The 27,569-nt window shown below is 39.6% G+C and overlaps 2 protein-coding genes and 1 long non-coding RNA gene across 5 annotated transcripts; 1 reads left to right on the top strand and 2 right to left on the bottom strand.

The window, feature by feature from the left end:
* Positions 1–1,126: 1,126 nt before the first annotated feature.
* LOC125304517 (coiled-coil domain-containing protein 152-like) lies at positions 1,127–5,299 on the bottom strand. Its single transcript, XM_048258874.1, has 8 exons — positions 5,163–5,299; positions 4,607–4,712; positions 3,242–3,310; positions 3,092–3,156; positions 2,536–2,638; positions 2,251–2,378; positions 1,795–1,887; positions 1,127–1,505 (listed from the first exon to the last, which is right to left on the bottom strand). Exons 1-8 carry the CDS (start codon positions 5,223–5,225, stop codon positions 1,380–1,382), a joined length of 753 nt encoding a protein of 250 aa, XP_048114831.1. The 5' UTR covers positions 5,226–5,299; the 3' UTR covers positions 1,127–1,379.
* Positions 4,445–17,329, top strand: LOC125304518. Its single transcript, XR_007195256.1, has 4 exons — positions 4,445–4,536; positions 4,701–4,815; positions 5,210–5,299; positions 17,248–17,329. It is a non-coding gene; the product is annotated as an uncharacterized LOC125304518 (long non-coding RNA).
* On the bottom strand, positions 14,586–26,857 carry ghrb (growth hormone receptor b). Of its 3 annotated transcripts, none has more exons than XM_048258872.1 (10): positions 26,546–26,857; positions 25,131–25,251; positions 23,459–23,553; positions 21,089–21,230; positions 18,392–18,561; positions 17,263–17,447; positions 16,929–17,073; positions 16,734–16,824; positions 16,450–16,519; positions 14,586–16,257 (listed from the first exon to the last, which is right to left on the bottom strand). In XM_048258872.1, exons 2-10 carry the CDS (start codon positions 25,154–25,156, stop codon positions 15,385–15,387), a joined length of 1,797 nt encoding a protein of 598 aa, XP_048114829.1. In that variant the 5' UTR covers positions 25,157–25,251; positions 26,546–26,857; the 3' UTR covers positions 14,586–15,384. The 3 variants fall into 3 exon arrangements, with proteins under 3 accessions (XP_048114829.1, XP_048114828.1, XP_048114830.1); XM_048258871.1 differs by having other exon boundaries at positions 25,131–25,246; XM_048258873.1 differs by lacking the exon at positions 25,131–25,251 and having other exon boundaries at positions 26,546–26,856.
* Between the last annotated feature and the right edge of the window lie 712 nt (positions 26,858–27,569).

The following is a 27,569-nucleotide window of genomic DNA, read 5'->3' as shown; positions in this document are numbered from 1 at the left end:
TTCATCAACATCTCCCTGTAAAGACAGGGTTTTCACCTTGACTCCTTTAAATATCAAACTAAAGTAGTCATTAGTACTATTACACAGTACACAGAATTGATTAAAGAATTTTTTTAACCTGAGAAGTGCATCAGTTGTTGACAAAAATATAAAATATTTTGCAAGTAAAATCTTGTAAAATCTTTTGCAAGGACTTTTCACACACAAAACACGTCTGGCTGACTTGCATCTTTGCAAATTCCATAACTGAAATTAACTTACAAATACAATGGAAAATCAGTTCCACCATCCAGGGAAAAAATGAGGGGGTTATGCATCCCTAGTAATCCCTAGTCCCTAGTAATACTTGACTGACTTCCAGTATCTGCAAGGACAGGGATTTTCCGTGCCATTCAGTGTTCTCTTTCAACGGATTTAAGTGTACTTGGCCTAATTACACTGGGAGGACATGTTATCCTGTTACTGCTGTAACACAAGTTTGTTCCCTGGCTCTCATGGCACCACATTGTTTTCAATGAGCTCTGTTAATTATGTTTATTATGTTAATTAAGCACATTTTTAGCACATTTTTTTATTTCTATGTTCATTTTGGATGATAGACCAGTGTTCAGTGCAAAATTGACACAAATAGCCATTTTGCATCAGGTCAAATGAAGTGCTACCATATATCTAATAATAATACAATTATGCACTAATGTACATAATATACAGTACCATAATGTATACTCAATAACCAAATTAATACATGGTTAAGGGGGATCAAATGAGATATCCTCCCATGAGAATGTTTACTTTCCCTTTGAGAATAATCCAGACTGTGAACATATGTGTAAGAGATTATTGATCTATGATATGGATTTCCACAACTTTGTTTCGGGCCAGAAGGAGCCCTCCCCCTATGTACAGCAGTCTTTCCCCATGTTATAGTGACGGGCTGAGAGGGGTCTACAAGAGTGTGGCGTCTGCGTTGATGAGATTAAAAGATTTGGAGGGCGCCTAGTCGCGATCTTTACATGTGTGCCGAACTGTTGTTTCAGCCATGCTCCTGTCTGTGTACTCGCTGGTCACCTATCCAGAACGGTATCCAGAACTGGACACAGCCTACTGTATAGAATCAGAATGATTTTATTGCATGAAGGACTTAACAGCAGGATATATTGAAAACTCCTCATTCACATGGAATTGACAGCCATAAAAGATTCAGCACAGCCTTAACCAGCACAAACAAAAATCATAATAAATAAACAAAGTCATAAACTGTTCAGAAAATATCCACTGCCTGTCTCCATTGCAACCTGAAAAACTTGCTGCAAAAGCATTATGCAATGAAAGGTTATTAATATGCACTGGCTGGTTTCCACGGGTTTATGACAAGCCTGTTACATCTTCCTTCTTTTAAGACGTGACTCTGCGAAGCTGGTGAACTGTTGCTGCTCCAGTTCTTTGACTTTTTGGCGCAAGGCCTCAATTTCACGATTCTTTTCCTCCTGCATGAACTGCAGCTTCTGCAGACACACAAACACACATATGGTGCTTATCTGACTTTACTGATTTGACAGTGAATTAGTCTTTCACTTCCAATAGCTCAATAAATATAGAAAATATGATCAAAAATCCAAATGCTCTTAAGTGGCTAAGCTGAATAACACATATTACATAGCTTTTGATACAGTATCACTATTAGGCCACTCAACCTCATAGCGGGTCAGTGTGCCCTGCTGAACATATTTCACAGAAAAAAGGTTTCCCTGTTCAGAATGAATGATTGCTCTGGTTAATGGGCTGAATCCTCACCCTCTTGAAGATGTTCTGAGATGCAAGGCTGGAGGCCTGAGTCTGCTGGGGCTTCACCGCTGTGCTCTGGGCCCTAGCTAGCTTTGCACTAAACTGTAATTTAGGACACACGTACATGCATTTATAAGAACTTTATTGATAAAAGATCATTTTATGTTTATGAATATGAACAAGGCTATTTAATCACTCATCGGATGGGTTTCAGAAGCTCAGCAGAGCTGGTGAAGCAAAGTGCTGGTAGAAATATGCATGTCCAATACATACATTATGCATACATTATGCACACATACATACATTATCTATACTTATATACATGCACCAACAGAAATGTTGAATATGATAGAAATGAATGAATGAATGAATGAATGAATGAAAATGAATAACTCTCATGCTTTCATGAAAACTGAGATGAGAAAAAAAGAGAGATGAAGTGATTGTACATGGGCAGCAGTCTACCTCCATTTGTAGTTTAATGATTTCACTCTGCTTTTCTTTGTCCTGGTCTCGGATCTTTCTCCTCAGCTCCTCCTCCTCACACTCTTTCTTCTCAATGACTTCTTTAATAGCTCGCTCTTTCTCCACCACTTCAACAATGAACAGTCAACCATGAATGTGAAATATATAGATAGTGCATAAACACTAGGCTGTGTATACATTTTATGTTAGTTTGTATAAGCCTGCATGTATCATTAACATGTTACTATTACTTTAAAGTGAATCTGTCACCTGACCAATACTCACATAGTCTCTGGGTGTCCTGTTGGGCTTCCTCTAGCTCCCTCTGGTGGTCTTCTTGTAGAACTGCAATCTCAGCTTGAAGCCCCTCAATTTGAGCATGGAAATCCTGTAGCCACACGGTGGAGACCTTAACACACATCTTCAACACACTTGCATTAGTGAATTTATCTAGCCTGGGAATACCCATACAAGCTTTCAGCAAATGTTGGATTTGCTCTGCAGGTCCAGTCTGGCCAAGCCCATGAAGCCCATTTCCAATGTCCCTAAAACACGGGCACGCTAATACAATCGCTAATCCAGCATGGACATATTTCGTTGGATTTAAGAAAACAACTGCATTTAAAACCTTCATTTACAAGATTGCTACACTTTTGAACACTTTTGAAACGATTTGGTAAGAGTTTAATGTATCATTTTAAGTTTAATTTCACTGCTAGTTACGCCCCTGCTGGAAGTCATATAAGTCAATGAACCTTTTCCAGACCCACTCCCAATTGTGAAGGTCTGTGTGTTCCCAGGCTAGAATTTATCCAAATTGATGTATGAAAAATGCATTTACCTCCATAATTTTTTCATTGTCCTTCTTCATGTCAAGCAAGGACTTTTTAAAACGTTCATTTTCCACTACAAAAATAACATGCATGTTAAACTTGGCTAAACATAAATTAAATATCCACTTTCCAGCAGGATACGTGGTGCAGGAACCTACCTCTCAAATTACACTGTTGTTGAAGAGTTTGCTGAAGCCCCTGAATTGTCCCAAGTAACCCATTTCTGTCTGTAGTAAATAAATGAATATAGGACAAATGAGACAACATCAATAACACAAATACTAGAAATATGAGTTGTTGGTAAGAGCAAAAATAATTAATTGTCACAACATGCGTGTGTGTGTGTGTGTGTGTGTGTGTGTGTGTGTTTGTTTGTTTTAAGATATTAAGAGATAACACATCTTCTTTCAAGTATTCATTTTTCATTTCAGAATTTAGTTATAGGACATGCCCCTTTTCCCCTATACGCCAGCTATCATAATTTTATCACCTTTACATAGCCATGAATGATGCAAACATCATCAAACCAGTCTAAAGGGAATTTAAAAGTAATATGTGATGTCAATGCGTTATCATTGCTGATGGCCTAACAAGTTGAAATGGAGGAAGATGTAACAGCCACACCCAGTCTAGTTCTTTGGAGGGAAATCAACGCGGTCTAGGACCGTTTACATCTACACAGATGCATGGTGTAAACTGTGGGGTAGCTATGGCCCTGCTGGACTCCGAAGAGGGCCACAGTCAATATGTACAGACTCTTTCTCAAGAGGAAAACCCAACTATTGGGCATGCTCATGGACCCCAAAGGTCTTTTTTGGCGAGTATAGCCAGCTGATTTCCCTTCTTCACTGAAAGGTAGCCCTGTTCCTAGGCGTGACAAAAAGGTTGCAGCCCAACCAAACGTTTCTGGGGTTGCTTCAAGGCCGAGGGACGTATCCATCTTTAACATGTTATCCCCTGTCTCATGTAGCCAAATTAAAAATGTAGTTTACCCTAACAGAATCCAATCAAAGACACATGAGAAAAGTATGTCTGCAAACCCATGCATTTCAGAGTACTTACTGACATAATTTGGTAGGTGTGATTATTCTATCGACAATTTCCCAGGCAAGTCATGTTCATAAAGTAGCCTACTGACCAATACTGTTAATGGTACTGAGACATCCTCAGAGGTAGCCTATATGACACCTGCCAGTCAGATACCTTTCTCATGCAAGAACCAGGGTTCTGTAACCTCAAGTTTCATATCAGTACACAAGACACACGTAGCCTACACTGAGTTCCTACCACTAGAGGGAGGCAAAGCTTCAGAAAATTATGTTTAAAAAACAGGTCTGCTGCACACAATTCAATCTGATGTCCTGGAAGCAGGTCTATTTCATAAAAACAAGGTCGTTCTTTTCAGGTAGGTCATAGGCCTACCAGACCTTCATTACTTTAGTAAAACTGTAAAGTAAGTAAAGGCGCTGCTCTTGAAATATCTTGAAAGCAAAATTTTATTAGTGGGGTGCTCATGTTCTTACCTTCAGTCAAATGCTTTTCCTTTGATTGAGAAAACTTCAAAAATCGGTTGGTCTCCTCCAGTTTCATTTCAAGAATGCTATTCTTACTCCTCAGATCTGTTATTTTCTAAGTTCAACCAACAACCAATTAAGGGACCATTTGTTAGCAAGCAACACAGCCAGGTTATGCATGTCCTGGGTATGTAAATTGACGCCAAGACACACAAAAGGTAAAGATGTAGAACTATGACCAACGCAGAGAAATTTAATTTGATGGCTAATGTTAAGTTAACAGAAAGCCAACAGAAAGGCTAGTAATACTAATGTTGGCTTTACAAGGTTTACTTTTTTACACTCACTAGTTAAATATTGAAGCGATTTTATTTGCAAACATAATATCATTTTAACAAACTATGTAGCGACAGTTTTAAAACAAAACTATTGTAAAATACTTTTGCTGTTCAAGACTGAAAAGGATAATTTGACACAACTGGCCGCTAGCAAGCTAAGTAGCTGTGACTCCGCAAATTAACAACATTAATGTATTGCTGACCATATCTGTATCCCCTTAACTTACCTGTTCTAATTGAGAAACGTCTTTGACAAGCTTATCTAAATCCACAGGTGTAGATGTCTTCATATTGAGTTGAAAACTGTGCAGCGCAGGGAGCAAGCTAATGGCTACTATAGAGGCTCGTGAACAACCATGAAGAGGTAAGCTTGTGTGTGTCCTTTGCCTTGTTATGACCGCCGCGCAGCGAAGCGGCGGTCATATAGGTTTAGTCAGATTTTTTTTTTTTTTTTTTTTTTTTTTCTTTCGCATGTCCAAATTTCCGTCAATGATTCCGGGACACTGAAAGACCGGGGTAGACAAAACTTGGTGGGCATGTAACCCCATATGGATAGCATGGAACCATCGTTTTTCGTTTTGATCTGTAGCCCCACGCTGGACTGCACCCCGAAAGGAGGGTAGGGCAGACACAGTTTTCTGTGAATATCTCGAGAACCGTAAGGTTTAGGAGGACCATTATTTTTGTATGTTGATCTCAAGGGGGCCATGTCAACGCATTCCATAACCACTCATTTCATGTATAGCGCCACCTAGTTAAACACAAAAAGTAAAAATGAGGTGGTGTAATTGAAGGTATCTGTGACCTAACATAGTCAAAACTGCACGAAATTGGAAGTGTAGGATCATTATGACACCCTCTGTATGCACGCCAAGTTTTGTGGAATTCCGTTCATGGGGCCACACAATAAATTAATTTTGTGTTACTATACACCAACTGGCCTGTAGGTGGCCGGAGACAGTTTTCTGTGAATATCTCGAGAACCGTAGGGCCTGGGAGGTCCACCTTTTTTTGTATGTTGGTCTTAAGGGGGCATGTCAACCCATCCCATTACCACTTATTTCATGTATAGCGCCACCTAGTTAAAAATTAAAAGAATTAGGTGTTTTCATCTCAATATCTCTGGCTGACAAGGTCAAAACTGCACAAAATTAAAAGTGTAGGATCATTATGACACCCTCTGAATGCATGCCAAGTTTTTTGTGTACTTTCGTTCATGGGGCCTTTACAATAAAAATAATTTATGTGTACATTTAGTGACGACACCAACAAGGATTCCCGACACTGAAAGACCGGGTACACAAAACTTGGTGAGCATGTAAACCCATATGGATAGCATGGAACCGTCATTTTTCGTTTTCATCTGCAGCCCCCCCGCTGGACTGGACCCCCGAAAGGAGGGTAGGGCAGACACAGTTCTCTGTGAATCTTTTATGGTATGTTGGTCTCAAGGGCCCACATAAACCTGGCTCATAATCACTCATTTGTGATTTGCCCCCCCCCCCGGTAAAAAAAAATGAAAATCAGTAGGATTAAAAAGAAAGCCAAAATAAATATTCATTCATCATCATGGCTGCATTTTCAGTATTGGCGAGAAGTAGTCGTTTTGTCCAACTAGATGGCGATCGTTGCAGTGAGACGTAATTTTGTTGGAAGTTAAAAAAGGGTTGGAAAAACAATGGACGCTTTCCATACAAGGACTGTAATTTTAACGCGAGCCAACATCTAATAAGGATAGGACGATGTTCACATGAAGTGTAATTCCCATTTCTTCTTGGAAATAAATAAATCTGAGGATGTTTATCGACATGCTTGGTTTTACTGCAGGTACGCTAATCTTGTAATACCAATAAGGACCTAGGTAATGTTACCGTTAGCGTTAGTTGAGTGATGGAGGCATTTGATTTATTGAATTTGTAGAAAACTATAAATGCGGTTATACCAAGCAAAATGTATAGCAGCACTGTTTGTATCTTTCGACTGTCATTTATTGCACGTGCTACAAAAAATCATTCTGTGCAATGGAAGATTTACCAACGCTATACCCGGTCTGATGCAGTTTTGCCTATACATCGGGAGACTGAGACGCCTGTTTATTTTGTTTTGCGCGTGCAGGGTGTGAGAGGGGAATCGATGTGCTTTGATTACAGCTTGGTAGTTGTAGTCTATGAAATTAAAAAGTACGTGTGTGTGAAGTATCCAAACAATGACACCTTCATTTCATTATGGCTGTTTTAGCAAAACACCTTAAGCTACTGTGTAGTAGGTCCCATTTAGAAGTGGCTACTTCATTTGCGCTTTCCTTGACTCATGGAGCTGCGTGAATGTTATTACAACTTTTCGCCACGATATGACAGTTTAAGTCCGCTTGATACTGTAAGGCGTAAGCCATTGGTTTCCAAAGGAGATTTTATTTGTGTCGCCAGCATAGCCTATTGACAATTTATGTTGTCAATAGGCCTACCTTATAATCCTACCTGTAGCTTAGGGAAGCTAACAACTTTCTATTAGGATCTAGTTTGTTAGTTACCGCTTTGTCATAACTCCCTGATGCATTTTGCATTTAGAATAGCCAGAGCGTGTATATCTCAATCGAAAATTAAACAATATCGTTGCCTATGGACTAGGCTGGGTGAACCCAGCCTGATCTGCCCGCTATTTAATTTTTGATTTCTTAAAAGATTGAGCTTGGTCTGATGAAAGCCAGACTAGCCATGGACCTCAGTTAAACAATGCAAGGGAACATGAATCAGCCTATATTTGCACTAACAATAACGGACAAAAGCTCTTCAACTTTGGCCCGTTAAAATGTGTATGAACAGTCTAGCTTAACGCATTTTCATCAAGGCCCATTTGGACATGTCAGTTATTTGCACCACTGGTTAGATGTAAAACAGCACTTCGTTTCAGACTAGGCTACTGTTACTTAATTTGTGCATTAACAATAACGTTTCAGACTACTGTTACTTAATTTGTGCATTGACAATAAAGTATTACATGAACTAAAGATGACTAAAATCTTATGTAGAAGAAGAAACATTCACAAAAAAAAATCCATCCATCCAAAAAAAATGACCTTTGTTTTTGATAGCTGTTGAAAACGGCATGGAACTGACAGAGATGTTTTGTTTATAAATACATAAAAATAAATAAATAAATAACATTATGCTGATACCTTTTGCTTTTCCCAAATACAATGTAGCCTACAGGTGTAAGTGACCTTTCATCAATCCAGTTGCAATGGATGAACTGTGATGAACTGCCCTACTTGTGATTGTTTAGAGATTTTAAAGGTTTTATAACAATTCTACATCTTCTTTGGCTATTCTACACCTATTCACCTTTTTTCAGCACCAGTAGGGTACTTTCTGTGCAGCCGCGACACACACACTCAGGCATGCCAAACAAGCATACACAAAAGTTTCAAGAGTGGGGGATGGAGTAAAATATGGAGACAAATTGAAGTGTGATTTATTTCAATGAACGGATGTACAGGACTGAGCGGCGGTCATATTTTGTACCGCTATGCGGTACATCTAGTTAGAGGAAGAGCAGATAGCTAACAAACGTTCAGAAAAAGTCCTGTTGGCAAATTTGAGGAAAAGTCGGTAAAGGGGCTATTTCACACAATTTGAGGGTGCTGAATTCAAATATTTTGTTTACCAAGCTCAATTTTGAGTTTTAAGCTTGCTAATTAGCGTAATTAGCATAATTCACATACTTTTTGGTTTTGCCATCAGATATCATAGGAATTGCAAAAAATAATGTATCAGATATGTTGTAGGACAGGACAGGAATTACCCTAATGACTCAAGTAGCAAATGAAAATAAGCTAAAATTAAAATATAAATTGAAATAATAGCTAAAATCCAGTATGACGTTTAGAAGCAAAATAGATTCCTTGATAATAAATTGATAGAATAGTAGGTGACTGCTCATTTTTCTGTAGAAAGTACTTTGTCACTAACTATTATGAAGAGTTGTCAGTCTTTACAGAGGATTTACACTGTATTTTATTTTACTGTAAAGGCGACTGTGCTTGCCTAGTTAAAACATCTCACTGGTGCTCTTTCATTCAAATTCCAGCCATGCAAAAAAATGGAAGAGTGTGCATATGAGGGTTGCGGAAGATATTGCATTATTAGAAAATACTGCCTCAAAATGCTATTTTGAACGTATTTGTTAACGACAGAGAAAAACGCAATGCAATTTCGCTGTAAACACGTTTGAGGCTCTAGAATAACAAAATTCTGGACGATTTGTAAGGTCTCAAAGAGGACATGTCCTGGAAAAAGAGCACATCTGGTCCCCCTAGTTTTTCGTTAGTGGCGTGCGCTATCAAAAGCTTCCATTTGCTGCACCCTACCAAAGATCCTTGATTACTGTACTAGCTCCGCTTTAACCCTCTCTGACCCTACTGCGGTTAGGTAGGGCTGGCAACAATATCACAAAAGCTCACAATTCTCACAAAACTTTTTGGAAAGGTGTAGCACAGGCTAAGGAAATCCCATACATTTTTGGAGCCGATCAGACTCAAAGGGAACTTGGAAAATGGAAACATTTTCCATATTGTAACCTATTCTCGCAATGATAGCGAAAGTGAAGTTTTATTTTAAATGATGAATTTGTGCAAGCCTGTGTCATTCATTTCTTTCACATGTCTTACAACATAAATAATGCATTCATATGCTAGTACTAATGCCAGGAATTACCCTGTTTATAGGCCTCTTAGAAATGGTTGTTGCATCTTGCATATTATTTAGATGCACACTTTCGATCGCAAGATCCATGCAGGCAAAACATTAGGAACCAAATGTGGCTTAACGCACACAAGTCGGAAAAAACGTTGTAACAACTTGTTTGTGATTTTTTGCATGGCCCTCAGACCCCACCACAGATTTGGTCCCCCCCAATGTTGACATCATGACTACGGCATTGGTCTTTAGGACACCCATCTGACTGCAGCATATTTAAGAAGTATGCAGGAAAGTTTGTAAGAAACATTTGTATTGTTAATTGGTATTTGTTATGTGGTAGCAAATGATGTTGACTATCAAAGAAATAGACCTAATGTAGGAATGCACACAGATATTGCAACAGATACACTCAGGCCAATCCAAACTTTTCTCATCTGTTGTTCCTCGTTGGTGAAACACACTGCCAGTTCCTACAAGGGCAGGGTCATCCCTCTCCATTTTCAAAAAACTCCTCAAGACCCAGCTCTTTAGAGAACATCTCCTTTCATAGCACCACTTACAACAAGTCTTGCTGATGCTAGCACTTACCAGCCGTCTTGAACTGACACTCAACTGTTGCACTTATTCTTACTGTACTCTACCGTTTTTAAATTGCCCTAAAATTGTTGAGAGAATTGCTTTAAAACTTAACTGTTACCATGTTGTTAGTCGCTTTGGTTAAAAATGCGTCAGCCAAATGTAATGTAATGTAATGTAATAATGTTGTAGGCCTATCTGATTAAGACCTGAAAGTAATTGTGGTGAATAATTACTTAATATTAATCTTAGACTGGCGAACTTCAGGAAAAACTCAGGAATCAAGTTTATTCTGTTACAAGCAGAGAGGGTACAAAAAAGGTCTATGGTCTATGTAGGCCTAGCCCAGGCCTGAAAGGCCTAGGTTGGCCTGTAGCCAACTTCTCCTCTCTTCAGTTCTACATCTTATAAGTCCAAGTCTAAAAACCCAAAATCTGACAAACATTGCAGTTTAGTTACTTTTAAATGCATTAAACAAAGAAGAAAATGGCGCCAAAAACAAGCCCACTTGGTTGGTTCTCCACTTGGTATCAGACACACCTACTCACACCCACTTCACACCTATCCATTCTTATCAGAATAGCATGAGTAGAGATATCATATATATCAGAAATATCACTTATAGAATGTCCCAAACATTCTCACAATCAAATCATTACAATCCTTGTACTAAGACTATCAGAATGATACCAAACATGAATACATTTACATTTCATGACACATGGATACATTATATCAAGGAAACATCCTTTGTCCTGTGTAACTGATAGGCCTTGAACCACCACATTAGCATTTGATTGGGGGAGGGTGTCTTTGTTTTAAACCAAGAAGGGTCAAAGTCAAAGTCAAAGTCAAAGTCAGCTTTATTGTCAATTTCTTCACATGTTCCAGACATACAAAGAGATCGAAATTACGTTTCTCACTATCCCACGGTGAAGACAAGACATATTTTACCAATTTTAAGTCCACAGACAAACATAACATTCAAGTAAACAAAAAAGTAAGTAAATAAGTAAATAAGAGGGCACATATAATAATGAAAAATAAGAGCAGCAAAATTTTGTTGAAATTGTGCATAGACAGTCAATAAAAAAACTAGTGCAAAGTCAGGCCAATAAGAGGCTTGGGTAGTTCTGTTTGACCTGAGTAATAAAGAAAGTGGGCATAGTGGTGCAAGTTATGTAAGAGCAGCAGAAGTGTTGTGTTTTCAGGACAACAACACCAAGTTGTAAAGTGTACAAGTGTGCAAGTGTTCAAGTGTGCAAGTGGAGTAGTGCAGGCGGCCATTGTGGGTCCAATGTCCAGGATGTTATGTAGCTGAGGGTGGAGGGGGGAGAGGAGGGAGAGAGTTCAGCATCCTTACAGCTTGGTGTATGAAGCTGTTGGTGAGTCTGGTAGTGCGGGGAGCCAGGCTTCTGTACCTCTTCCCAGAGGGCAGTAGATCAAACAGATTGTGAGCGGGGTGACTTGCATCACTCACAATTTTGGTCGCCTGGCGGGTGAGGTGGGTGGTGTAAATGTCCTTCAGGGAGGGGAGTGAAGCACCAATGATCCTTCCAGCTGTGTTCACTATGCGCTGCAGGGCTTTCCTGTTGTATTCAGTGCAGCTTCCGCCCACACAGCGATACAGCTGGAGAGGATGCTCTCAATGGTGCCTCGGTAGAATGTGGTCATGATGGCTGGTGGAGCACTTAGCCTGAGTTTCCGGCAGGAAGTACAGGCGGCGCTGAGCCTCTCTTCGCCAGTGATGCAGTGTTGGTGGTCCAGGAGAGGTCTTCACTGATGTGCACCCCCAGGAATTTGGTGCTGCTCGCTTCTCTCCACCACAGCACCCGCCGATGGTCAGTGGCAGGTGTTGGGTGTGACCTCTCCGGAAGTCAACAACAATCTCTTTGGTCTTGCTGACGTTCAGCAGGAGGTTGTTGTCCCTGCACCACGTGGTCAGATGGTCGACCTCCAACCTGTATTGAGTCTCGTCGCCCTTGGTGATGAGACCCACCAGAGTTGTGTCGCCAGCAAATTTCACTATGTGATTGTTGCTGTAGGTTGCAGTGCAGTCATCGTCAGCCAGGGTGAAGAGCAGCGGACTGAGCACGCAGCCCTTGGGGCCCCTGTGCTCAGTGTGATGCTGCTTGAGGTATTGTTGCCAACATCGCATACTACTTGGGGCCTCTGACAGAGGAAGTCCAGTAGCCAGTTGCAGAGGTAGGTACTGAGTCCCAGTTTGTCGAAGTTTGGCAGATGAGTTGTTGTGGTATTATGGTGTTGAATGCAGAACTGAAGTCTATAAACAGCAATCTCACATATGAGTCTCTTTTTCCAGGTGGGTGAGGGCTGGGTGGAGGGCAGAGCAGATTGCATCCTCTGTAGACCGCTTGGCTCGGTATGCAAACTGGAAGGGGTCCAGGGTGGGGGGAGAATGGCTTTTGATATGTGTGACATGACAAGCCGCCAAAGCACTTCATGATGATGGGTGTCAGTGCCACAGGGCGGTAGTCATTGAAGCAGGATGGAGCAGTTTTCTTCGCACAGGTATGATGGTGGCAGCTTTGAAACATGATGGGACGATGGCTTGCTTCAGGGAAGTGTTAAAGATGTCTGTGAAGACATCCTTAAGCTCCCCCCTGGCGCAGTCCTTCAGCGCATCTAACCTGGGATGTTGTCTGGACCTGTTGCCCCAGGGTGTTGATAGCAGCAAGTGTCCTCTTCACGCTGTCGGCAGAGAGGCACAGGGGCTGCCATGTAGAGGGGGATGGGTCTTCTGTGGGCAGGTGCTGCTTTGTGCTTCAAAGAAAGCAAAGAAGCGGTTCAGGTTGTTGAGCAGAGGATGTTGCTCTCACAGCTCTGTGGCTGGGCTTGTAGTCCGTGAGGGCCTGAATGCCCTGCCATAGGCTTTGTGAGTTCCTGCTGTCTTTGAAGTGGGTGGTTATCTTGTGAGTGTATTCCTTTTTTGCTTCCTTGATGCCACGGGACAGGTTGGCTCTCGCTGTTTTCATGCCAGCTTCATCCCCAGCTCTGTAGGCTTTGTCTCTGGCCCATGGCAATTCAATTATTAATAATTTTAACCGTAAAATTATTGCTATCAGACCCAAAGAGTGGTTGAAACGTACTTATTAAAGTACTGGGAGCACAGAACTACAGAACAGACTATCTTCACTTTTTTCCCTTTGCAACTGTCAAAGAAATCCCATAAACACAGGAAGGCCTAGGGTATCTTACATCAGATGACCTAAAGATTAGGCTCTTCTGCATAGCATTAAGTGATTGGTATGCAGTAATTTGAACACTGACCTTGATCTAGCCTACTTTGGCTATTTAAAGGTAATTTATTGCCAAAACATCACACAATATAAATGAGCTATAACAAACAATAAAAGACTTAATCACACACAAACTACTATTTTACTGACTACAAAAATAATAATTATGTAGGAAGTTTAGAACTCCTCTCCTTTGGTCAACCCAGAATTGACCAAAAGTGCACCAAATTCAACACAAATCAGTCAAAACACTCAATACACTTGGAGGAGGCCTGCTTCCTTTCTTTTTCCAGATATTTTAGGATTTGGATATCGTTTCAGTATTGAGTATCAAGATATTTATGGCAGGTATTGTTTCGAAGTCATAATTTTGGTATCGTGCCAACACTATGACAGAGCCACTCTGTTTTCTAGATGTCGAGGATCGGAGGCTCTACCACCAACAAGTGATGCTGCTCAATGGCATATTAGAAGAGCACATTATCAAGCTCTAGTATGGAGGCAAGCACACATACCAAATCCAGTGTTACTAGAAAATGTTTTTTACTTGCCGGTTGTTGCTGATGGTAGATGCAGTTCTGCATTAGGCTTATTCCCTCTATCTAAGTTCATATGTACTGTAGGATATATTCTGAGTTGAAGGTTATCTGTGCAATTTGTTATTGTGATGAAATGCATTAAACACCACGAGTGACTCACTATGTTAGCAATAAAAATATGGTTGTGTTTTGATTAGAATTTCCGAGTTTATTACATGTTAACTGTAATCATGTTCCCATTAAATACGTTAATAAACTATAGTATGGCTTCCTTAATGCTCAAACATGTATTTAGAGAACACTTTTATTTGGTTTTAGTGATTTACTTTTGAAATCAACCCAATTTAGGGAAAAATAAGCAAAAATAATCGCTATTTTATGTTAAAATGCTGATTATGCGGCTTAGAACTCAGAATTGAGCTTGGTAAACAATATTCAGAATCAGCACCCTCAAATTAGGTAAGAAGGGTGGTTTACCAACTTTTCCTCAAATTTGTCGTCAGAAGTTCTCTTCTGTGAAGCTGCTCTCCCTCTATATCAGTAGTCTATGTGGTTTTACAAACTTTACAAAACCACCCTTGCTCATAGATTTTTATTAACTGTTTAAAAACATCCACATATTTGGAAACAAGATAACCATTTTCAAAAATACATTCTTTTCAGAAACATTTCAATGTTAAACATTATTTACAATTAGTTTATCTGATAAGGCACATTTAGCTACTGCTTTCACATGGACTTCAGGAAATAAATGCTGAAGTAGGCTCAAGGCATGGTTATGCTGGGAAATAACCCATAGGTTAAAAATGATAAAATTAGATCCAAGCATTTTCACAGTTTATAGTGAGCTATACCTTTGGCCAGCTGGTCATTTACACATAGTAGGTGACCGGTTTGTATTAAATGAGAGCAATTAATATGATTAACATAGTAAACATGATTTAAAATAGCAAACCAATTAATTCCTTTGTGTAAACAGAGAAGGATCTACAGCAACTGGCCAAATTAGGCAAACAGCTAAGATCCATCAACCATTCCTGTATTGCACCGCTTTATTTATTAGCTCGGTATATTTTACATATCAGTTTGAGTCCCTCTCTTAAGATGCCTTGTTGGCTAGCCCAGTATTCTTGTCCTAGACCATTATGACCTAGTTGATGTTGCCTAACAGTGTCACATTTCCCTTCATCAGGTACAAACATCTCTAAGGCTTAATATAAAAACACAGCAAAATAGTATGAACTATTAAACCTATGCACTATGGCACATTTAAAAAAACAAAACAAAAAACATGAAGCAGTATCCCATTGGACTGCATTGGGATTATGTACACTGCATTTCATTAGTTCTGATGAAGTGTTTTTATTTTGTGGTCATTCAAAAAGACATACTGTCCATAAGGTCTGAGGATATGTACCCTTCTGGCGAGGGCCTCTGTTTTATGTTTGAAGAGCTGGGAGCCAAGGGAGCATTGGATCTCAGTAGGAGGCTATTCTGTGGATCAGTGCCATCCACCACAGTGTATTCTGGCGAGGGCAGTGCCGATGATTGAGGAACCGACGACTCTGGAACTGCTGCTGAGGCCACCTGTGGTTCTTGGTAATCCATTAATGGCTGACGGGGTGCAAAGTTGACATCCCCTGTGGGGGATAAGGATGGACTGTGATCTCCAGTTGATTGGTTCATGCTCATGTTGACGCCTGGCTCAGAGGTGTTACCTTTCTCATCTTCGAGCACAAGCAAGTGGAAATCTGGATCTTTCCTGGTCAGATCACATTTCATTTTGTCCTGTTTATTGATGGTCTCCCCTCTCTGCTTCTCAGGGGTCAAAACCACTTCACCCAATGGGGTTACTTGTTTCACTTGAGCATACAGATCTGGTGTGCCAGGCCATGAATCTTGAGATGTTGCCACCTGCGATTGGGTTTCGGTTCGGGGAGTTGCAGTGGGGTCAAGAATCGAGGATGACGACAGCATAGGGGTTGTAAACTCTACCGACTCAGGCTCTGGCAGGTCTTGTTCACAACAGCTGGCCCGACCTGAGTCATCGTCATGGAAATCACTGGTCAGATGTGTGCTGTTGGAGGGGGAGTGGTCGATGAGGAATGCTGTGTCCAGATCCTGCTCAATTGCATCAGGCTTCTCTAAATCTACCTCAATAAACTCTACCCAGGGGTCGTTGTTGTAAAGGTCAGACCCCAGGACAGCATGACTGGTCAGGATTGAGTTGAGCTCATACAGTTTTCCTTTCTGTTTTCAAGCAAAGAAAAATAGCTTTACGGACTGAGTCACAACATCAGTGTGTCAGCATTTTATTTCTATTATCCCTCAACACAAGAGACCAGCAAGGAATTTGTAAAGGGTAACTATCACTGGTATTTGATTTGACATACAGCTCTGAGGGACCACAATTGTCTAATGACATTTGTAATAATAACATACCTGAAGAAGTTCTAAGTCAATGCCTCTGATTTTGGGGCCAGGGACAGGAGGCAGGAAAATCACCATGAGTCTGAAATAGTGAAGTGACATAAATACTCAAATGCCAGTTCAGAGCCATTATCTATCTTCTAACAGCTCATATAAGCATGATGCATTTCTGTGTGCTTAATTGTGCTTTGCATTGGAGTTGTTGTAGAATCAATGGGATAGTAAATTCTTCATGCCACTAATGTTACTGCTCATTAACTTGCAGTATTTGGTAGTGTTATGAAAGAAAGACTTACTTCTTCTGTCGGGAGACCACTACCAGCATACCAATGACAGCAAAGCCCACTGCTGTAAAGATGAACCCTACAGTAATTGGAACTCTTGATTCTAGGAAAGAGAGAGGACATACATATTCTTCAAGTCTTCTTATAAAATAAGGAACTAAATTATGAATTTAAACATGCTTGTGACAGAGCTATGCCTTTTTCTACCTGTGGCTGGTACACTGATCATTAGGGTGTCACTGAAGTTACTGAAGTTATTGGAACTTTTCATCTTGCATCGCACTCTGATTTCATAATCTGTGTTTGTGCGAAGCCCATAGACGTATTTCTTGGTCTCTGTGTCTGCATCCAGCTACAAAAGAGGATAAAATTAGACTCAGAAGTCAAGTGAAGGCACAGCCATAACAAAGCAATACTAATCACAAATACTTTATACTTTAGTATCTGTCTGTTTGGTAAGTAATTATGTATTGTGCAAAAGGAATAAAATATTATTCCTAATCTCTATTTTAAATTCCTTTGATAGATTATTGGCCCTTACTATGTTCCAAGTAGCTGAACCAGGCTCTCGGTACTGAGTCTCGTACGCCAGGGATAACCAACCCGCCTCCACAGTCACTGCTGCTGATGGTGGTGGCTCCCAGCTTATGAGTACATCAGTGTACATCTTGGTCATGCCCACACTCAGAATGGTCCAGTTCAACCCAACAGGTGGGTCCGGATATACTAATACACATGAATATTAGAATTTAACCATATAGCAAATCCATTTGTGTAGTTTCCTATGATGAATATTCTACACATTAGGCTTTATATGTGTAAATAAGTATCTATAGCCTTATGCAGGGGTGGGCAAACTGCGGCCCGTGGGCTGGATCCGGCCCGCCAAGCACTTTAATCCGGCCCGCCAAGCATTTAATTTGGTTATCAGACTGCTCGCTATTTTTTTTCTTGTGATAGAGACGACGTTGGTTAGCTTTACTACAAACTTCTTTTCACTCTTTTTAGAGAACGTTAACAATGTCAATGTCAATGTCAAAACATGATGTTACATAGAGATGACAGGCCTACTCTTTTGTTATCTCCTTTGCAGCAGATCTAACTTGAACATTATGCTACTCCATTATGAACACGTCTGAGCGCTCATGAGAGGGAGAGAGAGGGCAGGTTCCAGCTGACTTGTCATTGTTGATAATTGATATTTCCTTCTTATAAGGAAATCATAAAGGCAACAGTGGTTCCCACTACTGACAATTTATAAACTGTGAGGGGGCACAGCCATTTGGTACAGCACTAGCCATAGCAGAGCAGAGCTGCTAGAAGATAATTGAGAACTAAATGGGAATTGTTCTTAAAGCGACAGTGCACAATTTATACATTTGTTAAACAGCATCAAATTAGCAGTATTTTTTAATATTAATATTTGAAAATTACTTTTGATACTAAATGATAGGCTATAAAAAATGTATGTTTTTTTTGTGTGTGTTGTGGGTGGGGGGGTGGGGTTTTTCAAAACCCAATGTGGCCCTTGAGCCAAAAAGTTTGCCCACCCCTGGCCTAATGTGTAGAATATTAAGAGTTCACCATAGCATTACCATAGTGCATAGAAAATAGGTTTCAGAAACTTGGTCAACAGTGGTCACTGGAAAGGGTTAGTATTCATGGCTCACCAATAGTCTCCACTGTGAACTGGTCTTCATCATAGATAATGGACTGATCACGCGAGCGTAGTTCGATTTTGTAAGCCACCCATACTTGTGTGTGGCGTTTGTCAAAGTAACACTCATTTTCTCTCAGCAAGGTGTATTTAGGGCATTCCTTCCATTCTCTGGAAGACATGCTAGATACAAAGAGAAAGATAGAAATTAGACATTACAGTCAATTTAGCAATTTCCTATGATTAAGAGTGTTTTTTGTGACACTTGTTAAGTTACTATTTCCCTTACAATGCCCCACCACTCCTTTCAGACACTGTTGTATTGAGTGACTGTTAGGAAGAGATCTTAAATTAGGCTATGACTCTTACACCTTCATTTTCACTTATATTATTAATTGAGGTGTACTCAATTTTGTTGCCAGTGGTTTAGACCAGCGATTAGAAACGGTTCAAAGAATGAAAACGAAAACTGGACAAGAACACAGTTTTTGGATAAATTTAACTGAAAACGAGATCAAAACCAATTTCACTTAGTTTGGCTATCATTTTTAAGATTGAACATTGGTCTGGGGAGTCTGCTATGTATTTTCTACTGCACAAGAGGCGTGATCAACAGGCAAAGTTGAAATGACTCTATGCAATTGGATAGTCAGTCCCCAATCTGACCAACGAACTGGGTGACGTTTGAAGAGCGACGCGAAAACTGTGCTGGGAGTTTGTTGGCTGTTATTTGAGATATTTGAAAAAGAAAGAAATCGCCGACAAAGACACTAAAGACATGACGACAAGATTTTTTTTTTTTTCACGAAAAACAGATAATGATAAGCAGACTAGGAATCAGAGGCAGAGTCATATTGAGTCGATAGCTTTATTTTGCATGACCTTCATCAGAACAGTAACATTTTCAGAATGTATTAACAACCTATCAAACGTGACGATTCCATGCAGGGTTAGTGCCACCTCCGTAGACAGGCTCTGGTGCCACGAACTCCATTTCAGTGAAGACAAACTATGAAACATTGCCGTTGCTATGCAACCTTGACTCGGGGAGTCGCAGCGTCCGAAGCATGCGTTAGCTTAGTGCTTATTACTGATATATTTCTACTTTAACGACAATCAAAAAATCCAGTGGAAACTAGATGGCAGTCACCATTTTTTCGGCCCACCATTTTTTTTTACTTCGCCACCCACAGATGTTTGACAGGTATGATATTTCGAAACGCCATGTTTTTTCCCATAGACATTCGACGCCCGGAAGTTGGGTGGATCTGGATGTTTCGGAGGCAGGACTTATTCCGGAGAGGTCTATAGACCCTTTCAACAATAAAAACAAAAACAATGCTTGAACGTCTATTTGGTTCCCAATCTACTTCCTCTGCATTAAGATAACATATGGAATGTTAAAACGGAAGCCTTGTGGGGCCACCTATGATGCTGATAATGGAACTCTCTTGAAAGGGTCTATAGGTGACGTTCCATTTATCAGCGGTCTGCAGGACCAGCAATGGCATTGAGCGATTTTAGAAGGTTGTGCAAAAAAAAACATGAAAGTGAATGGTATTTACACCCACACTTGATTGATTTGTTTGCTAACCTAAAAAAGGCATTGAGCGTTGTCGAGAGGTGAAAGGGAATTGGTTTGACAGTCGTGAGAGAGACTTTGCCGTCGCTCCGCTATCGCCATCGTTTTAAACCTGCCAATAGCGCGCCAGGTGGATAAGCCAGCTTGTGATTGGTCCCGGGCAAAATTGTAACGGAAGCAGCAGAGGAAGGTTTCCAGCCTGAGCTGCAGGGCGAAAAAGAAATCGCCGACAGATCAGGCTGGGTTTACCCAGTCTAAATTTCACTTGTTCCGGAGTGAAAACATTTTCAATTTTAGATAAACGGTTCATAACATTATTTATCGTTACGATTAACCTTTGTTTGAATATTATTCAATAGTCCATAGGCTTGGAAAGTGACCTGCCCACACAGTGTTCCCCAGACCTCTTATACGTAGGATGAATTAGTCAGATGTTATGAATCAGTGTCTACCCTGTATAATAGGCTAGCACTACTAATTGATAGAAAAGATTTTCAAATCCAACACTATCTAACTACTGAAACATTTTGTGAAATAATATAGGCTACCAGAGACACTAGGAAAATATCTACAGGCTGTCATGCAGTTGGTTGCACCACACATAGGTTAGCCTAATACAGTTAGGCTATCAGACATTTTTTTTAAGATTTAATATCATATAGGCCTACTAGCCTACTTTTAAATCTCGCACCACGCTTGAATTCAAGCACAGTGATTTTACAGTTAGCCTTGATAGTGAATGTGCTTTGATTTAAGCTTTAAGGCTGTTGGGAAAAAAAAAGGTCTATAGTATTGTGCCACCGGACATAAATCAATTTGTAAAGACAATGTAATTTTTAAAGGAATGTTATTAACCGTTTTTCTATAACATTCTAACCGGAGAGGCCTTGGAACACTGGAACAGGAACGAAAAAATAATGTTTTTGCTCAGAACAAACCGAAATGAAAATCATTCTGTTTTTCAGTCCCTGCTTTAGACATTAATGGCTGTGTGTTGAGGGGACAGCAAATTTACACTGTTAAACAAGCTGTACAAACACTACTTTACATTGTATAAAGTGTCATTTCTTCAGTGTTGTCCCATGAAAAGATATAATAAAATATTTGCAGACATGTGAGGGTACTCACTTTTGTAAGATACTGTATGTGTAAAAGAGCCTGAGGTCTCCAGGCTCTGTGAGGTTCTGGAATGTTCCAACACTCCAAGAGCAGTAGAATGATTCCATTTCTCTTGAAACACAACCAGTCAAGTGAGGCCTTTGAGACTGCTCTAAATGGGGTGTAAGACAAAAAAAACAGTGAGTTTCAAACATTATGCTGTATCCCTTTCATAAGACAGAGATAAACACAACCTGTATTGAATGTTTTTCTAAAGCTCAATTATGCAGAAACCCAACACCAGTAGGTTACAAGTCTAATAACTGACTGGTGTCTTCCTGGAAGGATGTATTCCTGGAAGGAGTTGTTCAAATGTTTGAAATATGTGAAGGTACTTGTGTGTCAGGATAAGGTTACCATCAGAAGTCTTTCACAGAATCGCTCCACATAGCCCTTCAGCATCCATATTTCATTTAGAACAGAAATAGTGGTGGGGAACTTAATCATGTTCCTAATTCAGCGAACTACATAAATAAACCATCCTAAAAATAAATAAGCAACTACTGTATATTAACTAACTTATTATAAAATATTCTTATTAAAATGTCATTTGAAATGCATATTTTATCAAAATTAAGAACAGAGTAATTAGCCTAGTTAAGATTACAATGAATTACAATTACACTTCGATAGACTATAAAACAGGTCTTGACACATAGCAGTACGGTGTTAGTGTGTTTAAAGTGCCAAAGCAGAAGTTAGAAAAAGCCTGTTTAGCAGAAAAATTCTAAAAAGTGCCATTTATGACTGAGGAAAAAGAGCATCTGAAATTATGAAGATACTGGATTTCAGCTTAAGTAAGTTAATCGTAGAAAGCATTATAAATGTATTATGTATGTGCTTATGTATAGCTCTCAAATGTAAATGTTATATATATATAATATTTAATATATATAATATAATGCTTATATTGTCTTGCTCTCATATACAGTGTTGCTTCCCAAAAATAAAACACATTGTGTTTGGATTGAATTTAGTCATCAACACAATAATAAAGTTGAAGTCAGACAGAATTGGAAAAACCAATGTGCTATGTGCAGGAAATGATTATTCCCCTCCATTAGACTGAACGTGCTCCTGCACGAGTGAGGCTAATATTGCATTAATCCATGATAGATTCTGAACAGGTAGTATCTGAAAATAGAGGCTCTTTTCTATTAATGCCCTACTCAGTGCATCTTCCCATTTTAACAAACAAGAAAATATATATATATTTTAAAAGCTCTACCTTTCAACCAATAAAGTATGCAATTAAGGGGAGAGAGGACCAGTGATGGCCATTTAAGAACTCTGCTTGATGGATACTTTATGTTGTTAGTGTAAAAAGCTATATTGGCCCCAGCTGTGGCGCAACTGGCTGGGGCACCTGCACCGTACAGCGGCGACCCGGGTGGTCCTTTCCGGATCCCTCTGTCACTCTTCACTGTCCTATCATTAAAGTCTTAAAAAGCCCCCAAAATATACTTGAAATCTTGTCTGCCAGCAAGTACTCTACTCCACTGGCTGTATTTGGTCCATCTGGCCATGATTTAATATTCTTTCCCTCTCTAGAGTTCTTCTTGTCCTGCTCCAACACAAGTAGGCGTCAAGTTCTAGGTACACGTACGAGTCTCTCTTCATCTAATGCAAATTCCATCTGTTCAGTTGAGAATACACAGTCCCAGAGCTACTGCACAAAATCCCACAATGCACTTATACGTAATGTTATGTAACATTACACAAAACACAGGGAGCTGTGTGGAAATAAGTTAAGTATAATACGCTGAAGAGTGTACTCCACACTGAAGAGGAATGTCTGAATAAACACTCTTCACTTCTTTACAAACCTTCGGCTTACTGACCAACAAACGAGACAGAATTTCCCAGTTTCTCTGCGTTTATAATCATGTGTCTTAACAGACAAACTCTTCGTAGTGCATTTAAAAGGAATTTCAAGAGCCTGATGAGGGGGGTTTATATCTCTTCTAAGGGAGGGGTTTATATCTCGAAAAATCACTGTATGTTTGTACACAGTGGACTGGGTGGTAATAGAATACTGTTTTAAAGTGTTTAAAGAGCAAGAAAGCAGTGTATAGAGTATTTTAATTGTGGCAGATTCATTGAAGCATATGCCTTGCTGTTGGGCATGATTCTGTTTACAGTGCAGAGATAGATGTTTTATAAACCGTGAACATTTTCTGTGCATCGTGCACTTACAAAATTACTGGGTGGCTGCAAGTGCCTGCTGTGGCTTTACACACCATTCCTAGAAATGAGTGCACACTAAAGATAGCCAAGGCCATAATTGCAACGTTGTAAAACATGATTAAGAGTCAGTGGAGAAGAAGATGGATAACTTACCTTTCAAATTCGGGGGAAACCCCTTCATTGCCACATCATGAACAAGGACAAGAAAACCAATGAGAAGTACTTGGATAGTTGCCATGTCAGAATCCCTGGAAAGGACAGAAAGCATAAGTCCATAACAGCATGCTCATACAACCTTAAAAACACTGGTCTTGTGAATTGTGAAATATGAAAGACACACAGAAGTTTGCAGTACATTAAAATTGTTGTTACCTCATGCTAAGTCAAATTAAGCCTGTGTCAGTCTGACTGATGCTATCCTGTAGATCAGTACAAAGTGGCCAAATTAAGCCCATGAGTACACTTTAACTGACCGATGGAATTACATTGTGTGTGGATGTCTTTCTAAATCTTAGAATTCTCAGATTCTCGATTTTCAGTGTAAGTGATATGCTGGCTCACTCAAACACAAGGTCCATTAACATCGTGTTAAATATGCTCCTGATGCCCTTTATAATTTTCTGCCCTATAAGTATATTGATTTGATCATGGGGGTCACATGCTACGCTACCCCTTGGATAAATAGCTTGTGAGTTAATGATCAGGTTCATGCAAAGTGGCCTCAATTGCCTTTTCAGTTGAAACTTGTTGAATATGCTTTCTTTTTGTCAGTGGAAGATCTAGTGTCTGAATTCTGGCAGTACCTTTTGATTTAATGTTGATTTTATCTTTAGCAATATGTTTATTCTGACTGAAAATGACACTGTATGCCAAAAAATAGTGTGGTAGAAACATGGAATCAGAAAAAAAAGCATTTTCATCTTTTTAACATTTTGATGTTAAAACATAAAAATGGTGTGTCCAAGATTATTCATACCCTTTTTAAATAATCAATGGAAACATCTTTATTTGCCATTACACTCTCAACATGGTTCTTATAATACCTACCAAGCCTCTCCATGTCTTCACAATGATTCTACACTGCATCTTTTTAGTAGCAATCCAGGTTTTTAGGCAGGAACGATTATTTGCCATCACTCTGACCTTTTGCTCACCTTCACAAAGTAAACGGTAACACTAAAACAAGAGGTTACATTAAGATTCTGTAGGAAAAGGATCAGGCAGTGTGCCGAGAGACCTATCCCAATAGACAGCATTGGACCATTTAACCACACAATGATCCAAAACATACAGCCAAACAAGGCAAGAAATGGTTAACAGAGAACAATATCAACATTTTATAGTGGCCCAGCCAGAGTCAAGACCTCAATCCATCAAAAAAGTGAGCACAAGGCCAGAGTGGCAAGGAGTCGTTCCTGCCCCTGATTGCTGCTAAAAAGGTGCAGCCTAGAATCATTGTGGAGACATGGAGAGGCTTGGTATAAGAACCATTTTCAGAGCTGTGAATGGAAATAATGATGTTTCCACTGATTATTTAAAATGAGTATGAATATTTTTGAACATGTCATTTTTCATTTTAAAAAATATAAAAAAGATGAAAACACTTTTTTTTTTATTCCATGTTTCTACCACATTGTCTTACAACCTTTAGCTATGTGGCAGTGTCATTTTCAGTCAGAACAAACATATTGCTCAAGAGAAAATCAACATTAAATCAATATTTGCCAGAGGTATGAATAATTTTGTTCTTAACTGTACATAAATTCACAGAAATCACTGGTTTTCAAGGAAAGCACATCTGCTTGGCAACATTGTGAAACCTAACCGAGTAAACAGGCCACAGCAGAACATGACATCCGTCTTAGGCCAAATAATGCTGGGCTCTGTCCAGAAGTTGTGACATGAAGGCCTCCTCCTCTTTGGCAACCTTCCAGTTCAGTTCTGCCCTGGCAGAAAGTTAAATTCAAAGAAACTCTCAAAGTTTGTTCAAATGCTACTCTGTAAAACGAATCAGCTACAAACAGACACAGTACAGACAGCTTCGATCTGATAAGACTATTTTCACAAAAGAAACTGCCTGTATTTGTCATTGTCAAAAACAAGTCAAGTGTCTGCGATAGGGCAGCCTCAAGTACACCCTTCAAACAGAAGTGTAGTTGTCAGTCATACCCAATGGAAGCCCGTCTAATACTTCAATAGTTGACATTCTCTGTCCTCTCTCTCTTGGATCAGGCAAACTCACATGAAAATGTCAGATAATGAACAGAATTGACAGAAACAGCTGTCAGCTAAGCCAAGACATCCAAGTACAACTGTCAGCACGATGCAGGCATTAAATAAGGCATGCACAGGGTAGCATAATGTGTATACATCTGTTTCACACTAATTGTCTAATTTCCCATTATAGGAAAAGAGAAAACCCTGTGTTGTGCACTGTGAAAGTGCATTTGGCACCTTATCTCCACAAAACCGTGCAATGGTTCTGTGAATTTCTGATTCTGTGAATTTCTAACTTGAACTCTCTCCAGTATATTATCATTGGAGCTGTGTGTAGCACTCTCTAGTTTGAGTTTATTTTTTATATGCTCACATCTTAATTAAACAACTCTTCACCAATCCTCCACTCCCAGGCTTACACATATTTTTTTACAGTCCATCAGTTTATAGAAAAGCTCCTCCAATTGCTGATATGCATTATGGCCCTTGTAAATATGCATGTAACTGCTATCAGTCCAATTCATTTTTAATAAGTGACACCGTTGACATTATGAATACTTTGATTTAACATTAGCCTGTTAGTTTACTGTAGGCTACCATATGCACATATTGATGAAAAAATGTTAGCTTAATTAAAATGTAAAAAATAATTTAGGACTATTCTAATGGAAATTAGTCACAAATGTTTACTTGGCAGTTCAATATAAATGTCAACAATGTCAACAATCTCTATTAACTCCACATTAATTCAGTATATCAAACAGGATAGTTCACATTAACTTTCATCCCTTCAACTATGGAGCAACAACCAATCATCAACAACAACTGAGTTCATCCTGTGGGCATAGCCTACTGCTATTGGTAATAATAATAATAATAATAATAATAATAATTTCATTTATCGTATGTTAAATTAAGTAAACAAATGAATGTAAACATATGCTTAACACGCTTCCTGAGCGGATCTGCTGAATATCACATCCTATTCCTCAAAAAGTCTAGGCTAATATTCTTTAAAATTACCGTTCGATGTGCTATCGGGATGATGGTATCCAGAGAAGAAGAGACCATGCAAAATATTCTAAGAATTATACCGTAGGTTACTTATTCGAGACATTTGAGTTGTCTAAACATAATGTTCGGACAAATATCAGCCTGCGTCAGCTCTTAGCCTCAGCGCGCCCTAAACCTGTTTGAGGATTTCTCCTTGGAACTGTTTGCCAGAAATCTCTATTTAAGCGCCACCCTCAGGCATTCCAAACACAAGGCAGTACCCTGTTTTCCACGAAAGACTTTTCTGCGAATTCGCCAACCTAGAGGCGCTTGTAGGCTATTTCTCCAAATGAAAGAAATGTGTTGCTGGTGCAGTTAACCGAAGCCATGAGTAGTTGAATGACTATCTACCGGTATCATATTCTGTTAGTTATCTCACAGGCGATTTGGCCAAAGCCTAGCCTACATACGCAGATGACGTAGCTTATTCTGGGTCACTTTTCCAGTGCAGTCAAACGCAATCGCCTGAAATGCAACAAACATTCTCACAAAGTGAATTTTGTTTTTCTAAGGCTTCTAATATGTCTGTAGACGTGAAATAGACAATCTGGTCTTTTCTGTCGTTGTAGGCTATTAGTTCTATTTTGTAAGGTTTTATTTAAGGACGACATATTATCTGCTAAGATAACCCTGTTTCTGAATTGTTCCTTCCTGTTATAGCCAAAATGTAGTTGTACTGGTCAGTCATAGAAAGTATGGCTTCAACTGTTCTCTGTGTGATTTATGCATGTTGCTAAGCTCGCTTGGGGGTCGGTGGGAAAAGCCACCACAACTGCAATGTGTTATGCGCAATGTTCAGTGCAGACTTCAACGTGACCATGGCCCGACACGTGCGGGAAGACTGATGTGCATACCGAGGTGTGCTCAGAGCAAATACGATATAGACGAATAATGCAAATTTTGTGACACAATACAAGCCCTAATTATAAACTCGAACGTGTGGGGAGGATTTTAAAGAGCTATATCTGTTCATTCAGCAGCCAGTCTTATTGTA

Source organism: Alosa alosa, chromosome 12 (assembly GCF_017589495.1).
Source record: "Alosa alosa isolate M-15738 ecotype Scorff River chromosome 12, AALO_Geno_1.1, whole genome shotgun sequence".
NCBI lineage: Eukaryota > Metazoa > Chordata > Actinopteri > Clupeiformes > Clupeidae > Alosa > Alosa alosa.
This window is presented reverse-complemented; position numbering and strand designations above follow the sequence as displayed.

Bases quoted from the DNA above. Each gene is read 5' to 3' on its own strand.
- ghrb (XM_048258872.1), bottom strand. From the start codon at position 25,156: ATGTTCTGCTGTGGCCTGTTTACTCG. The intron at 16,520-16,733 runs GTAAGTCTTTCT...TCACTATTTCAG, and splicing joins GTGGTCTCCCGACAGAAGAA to ACTCATGGTGATTTTCCTGC. The intron at 16,258-16,449 runs GTATGTTATTAT...GCTTGAAAACAG, and splicing joins TTGACTTAGAACTTCTTCAG to AAAGGAAAACTGTATGAGCT.
- LOC125304517 (XM_048258874.1), bottom strand. From the start codon at position 5,225: ATGAAGACATCTACACCTGTGGATTTAGATAAGCTTGTCAAAGACGTT. The intron at 4,713-5,162 runs GTAAGTTAAGGG...GGTTGAACTTAG, and splicing joins ACGTTTCTCAATTAGAACAG to AAAATAACAGATCTGAGGAG. The intron at 1,506-1,794 runs GTGAGGATTCAG...GTGTGTCTGCAG, and splicing joins CTCAGAACATCTTCAAGAGG to AAGCTGCAGTTCATGCAGGA.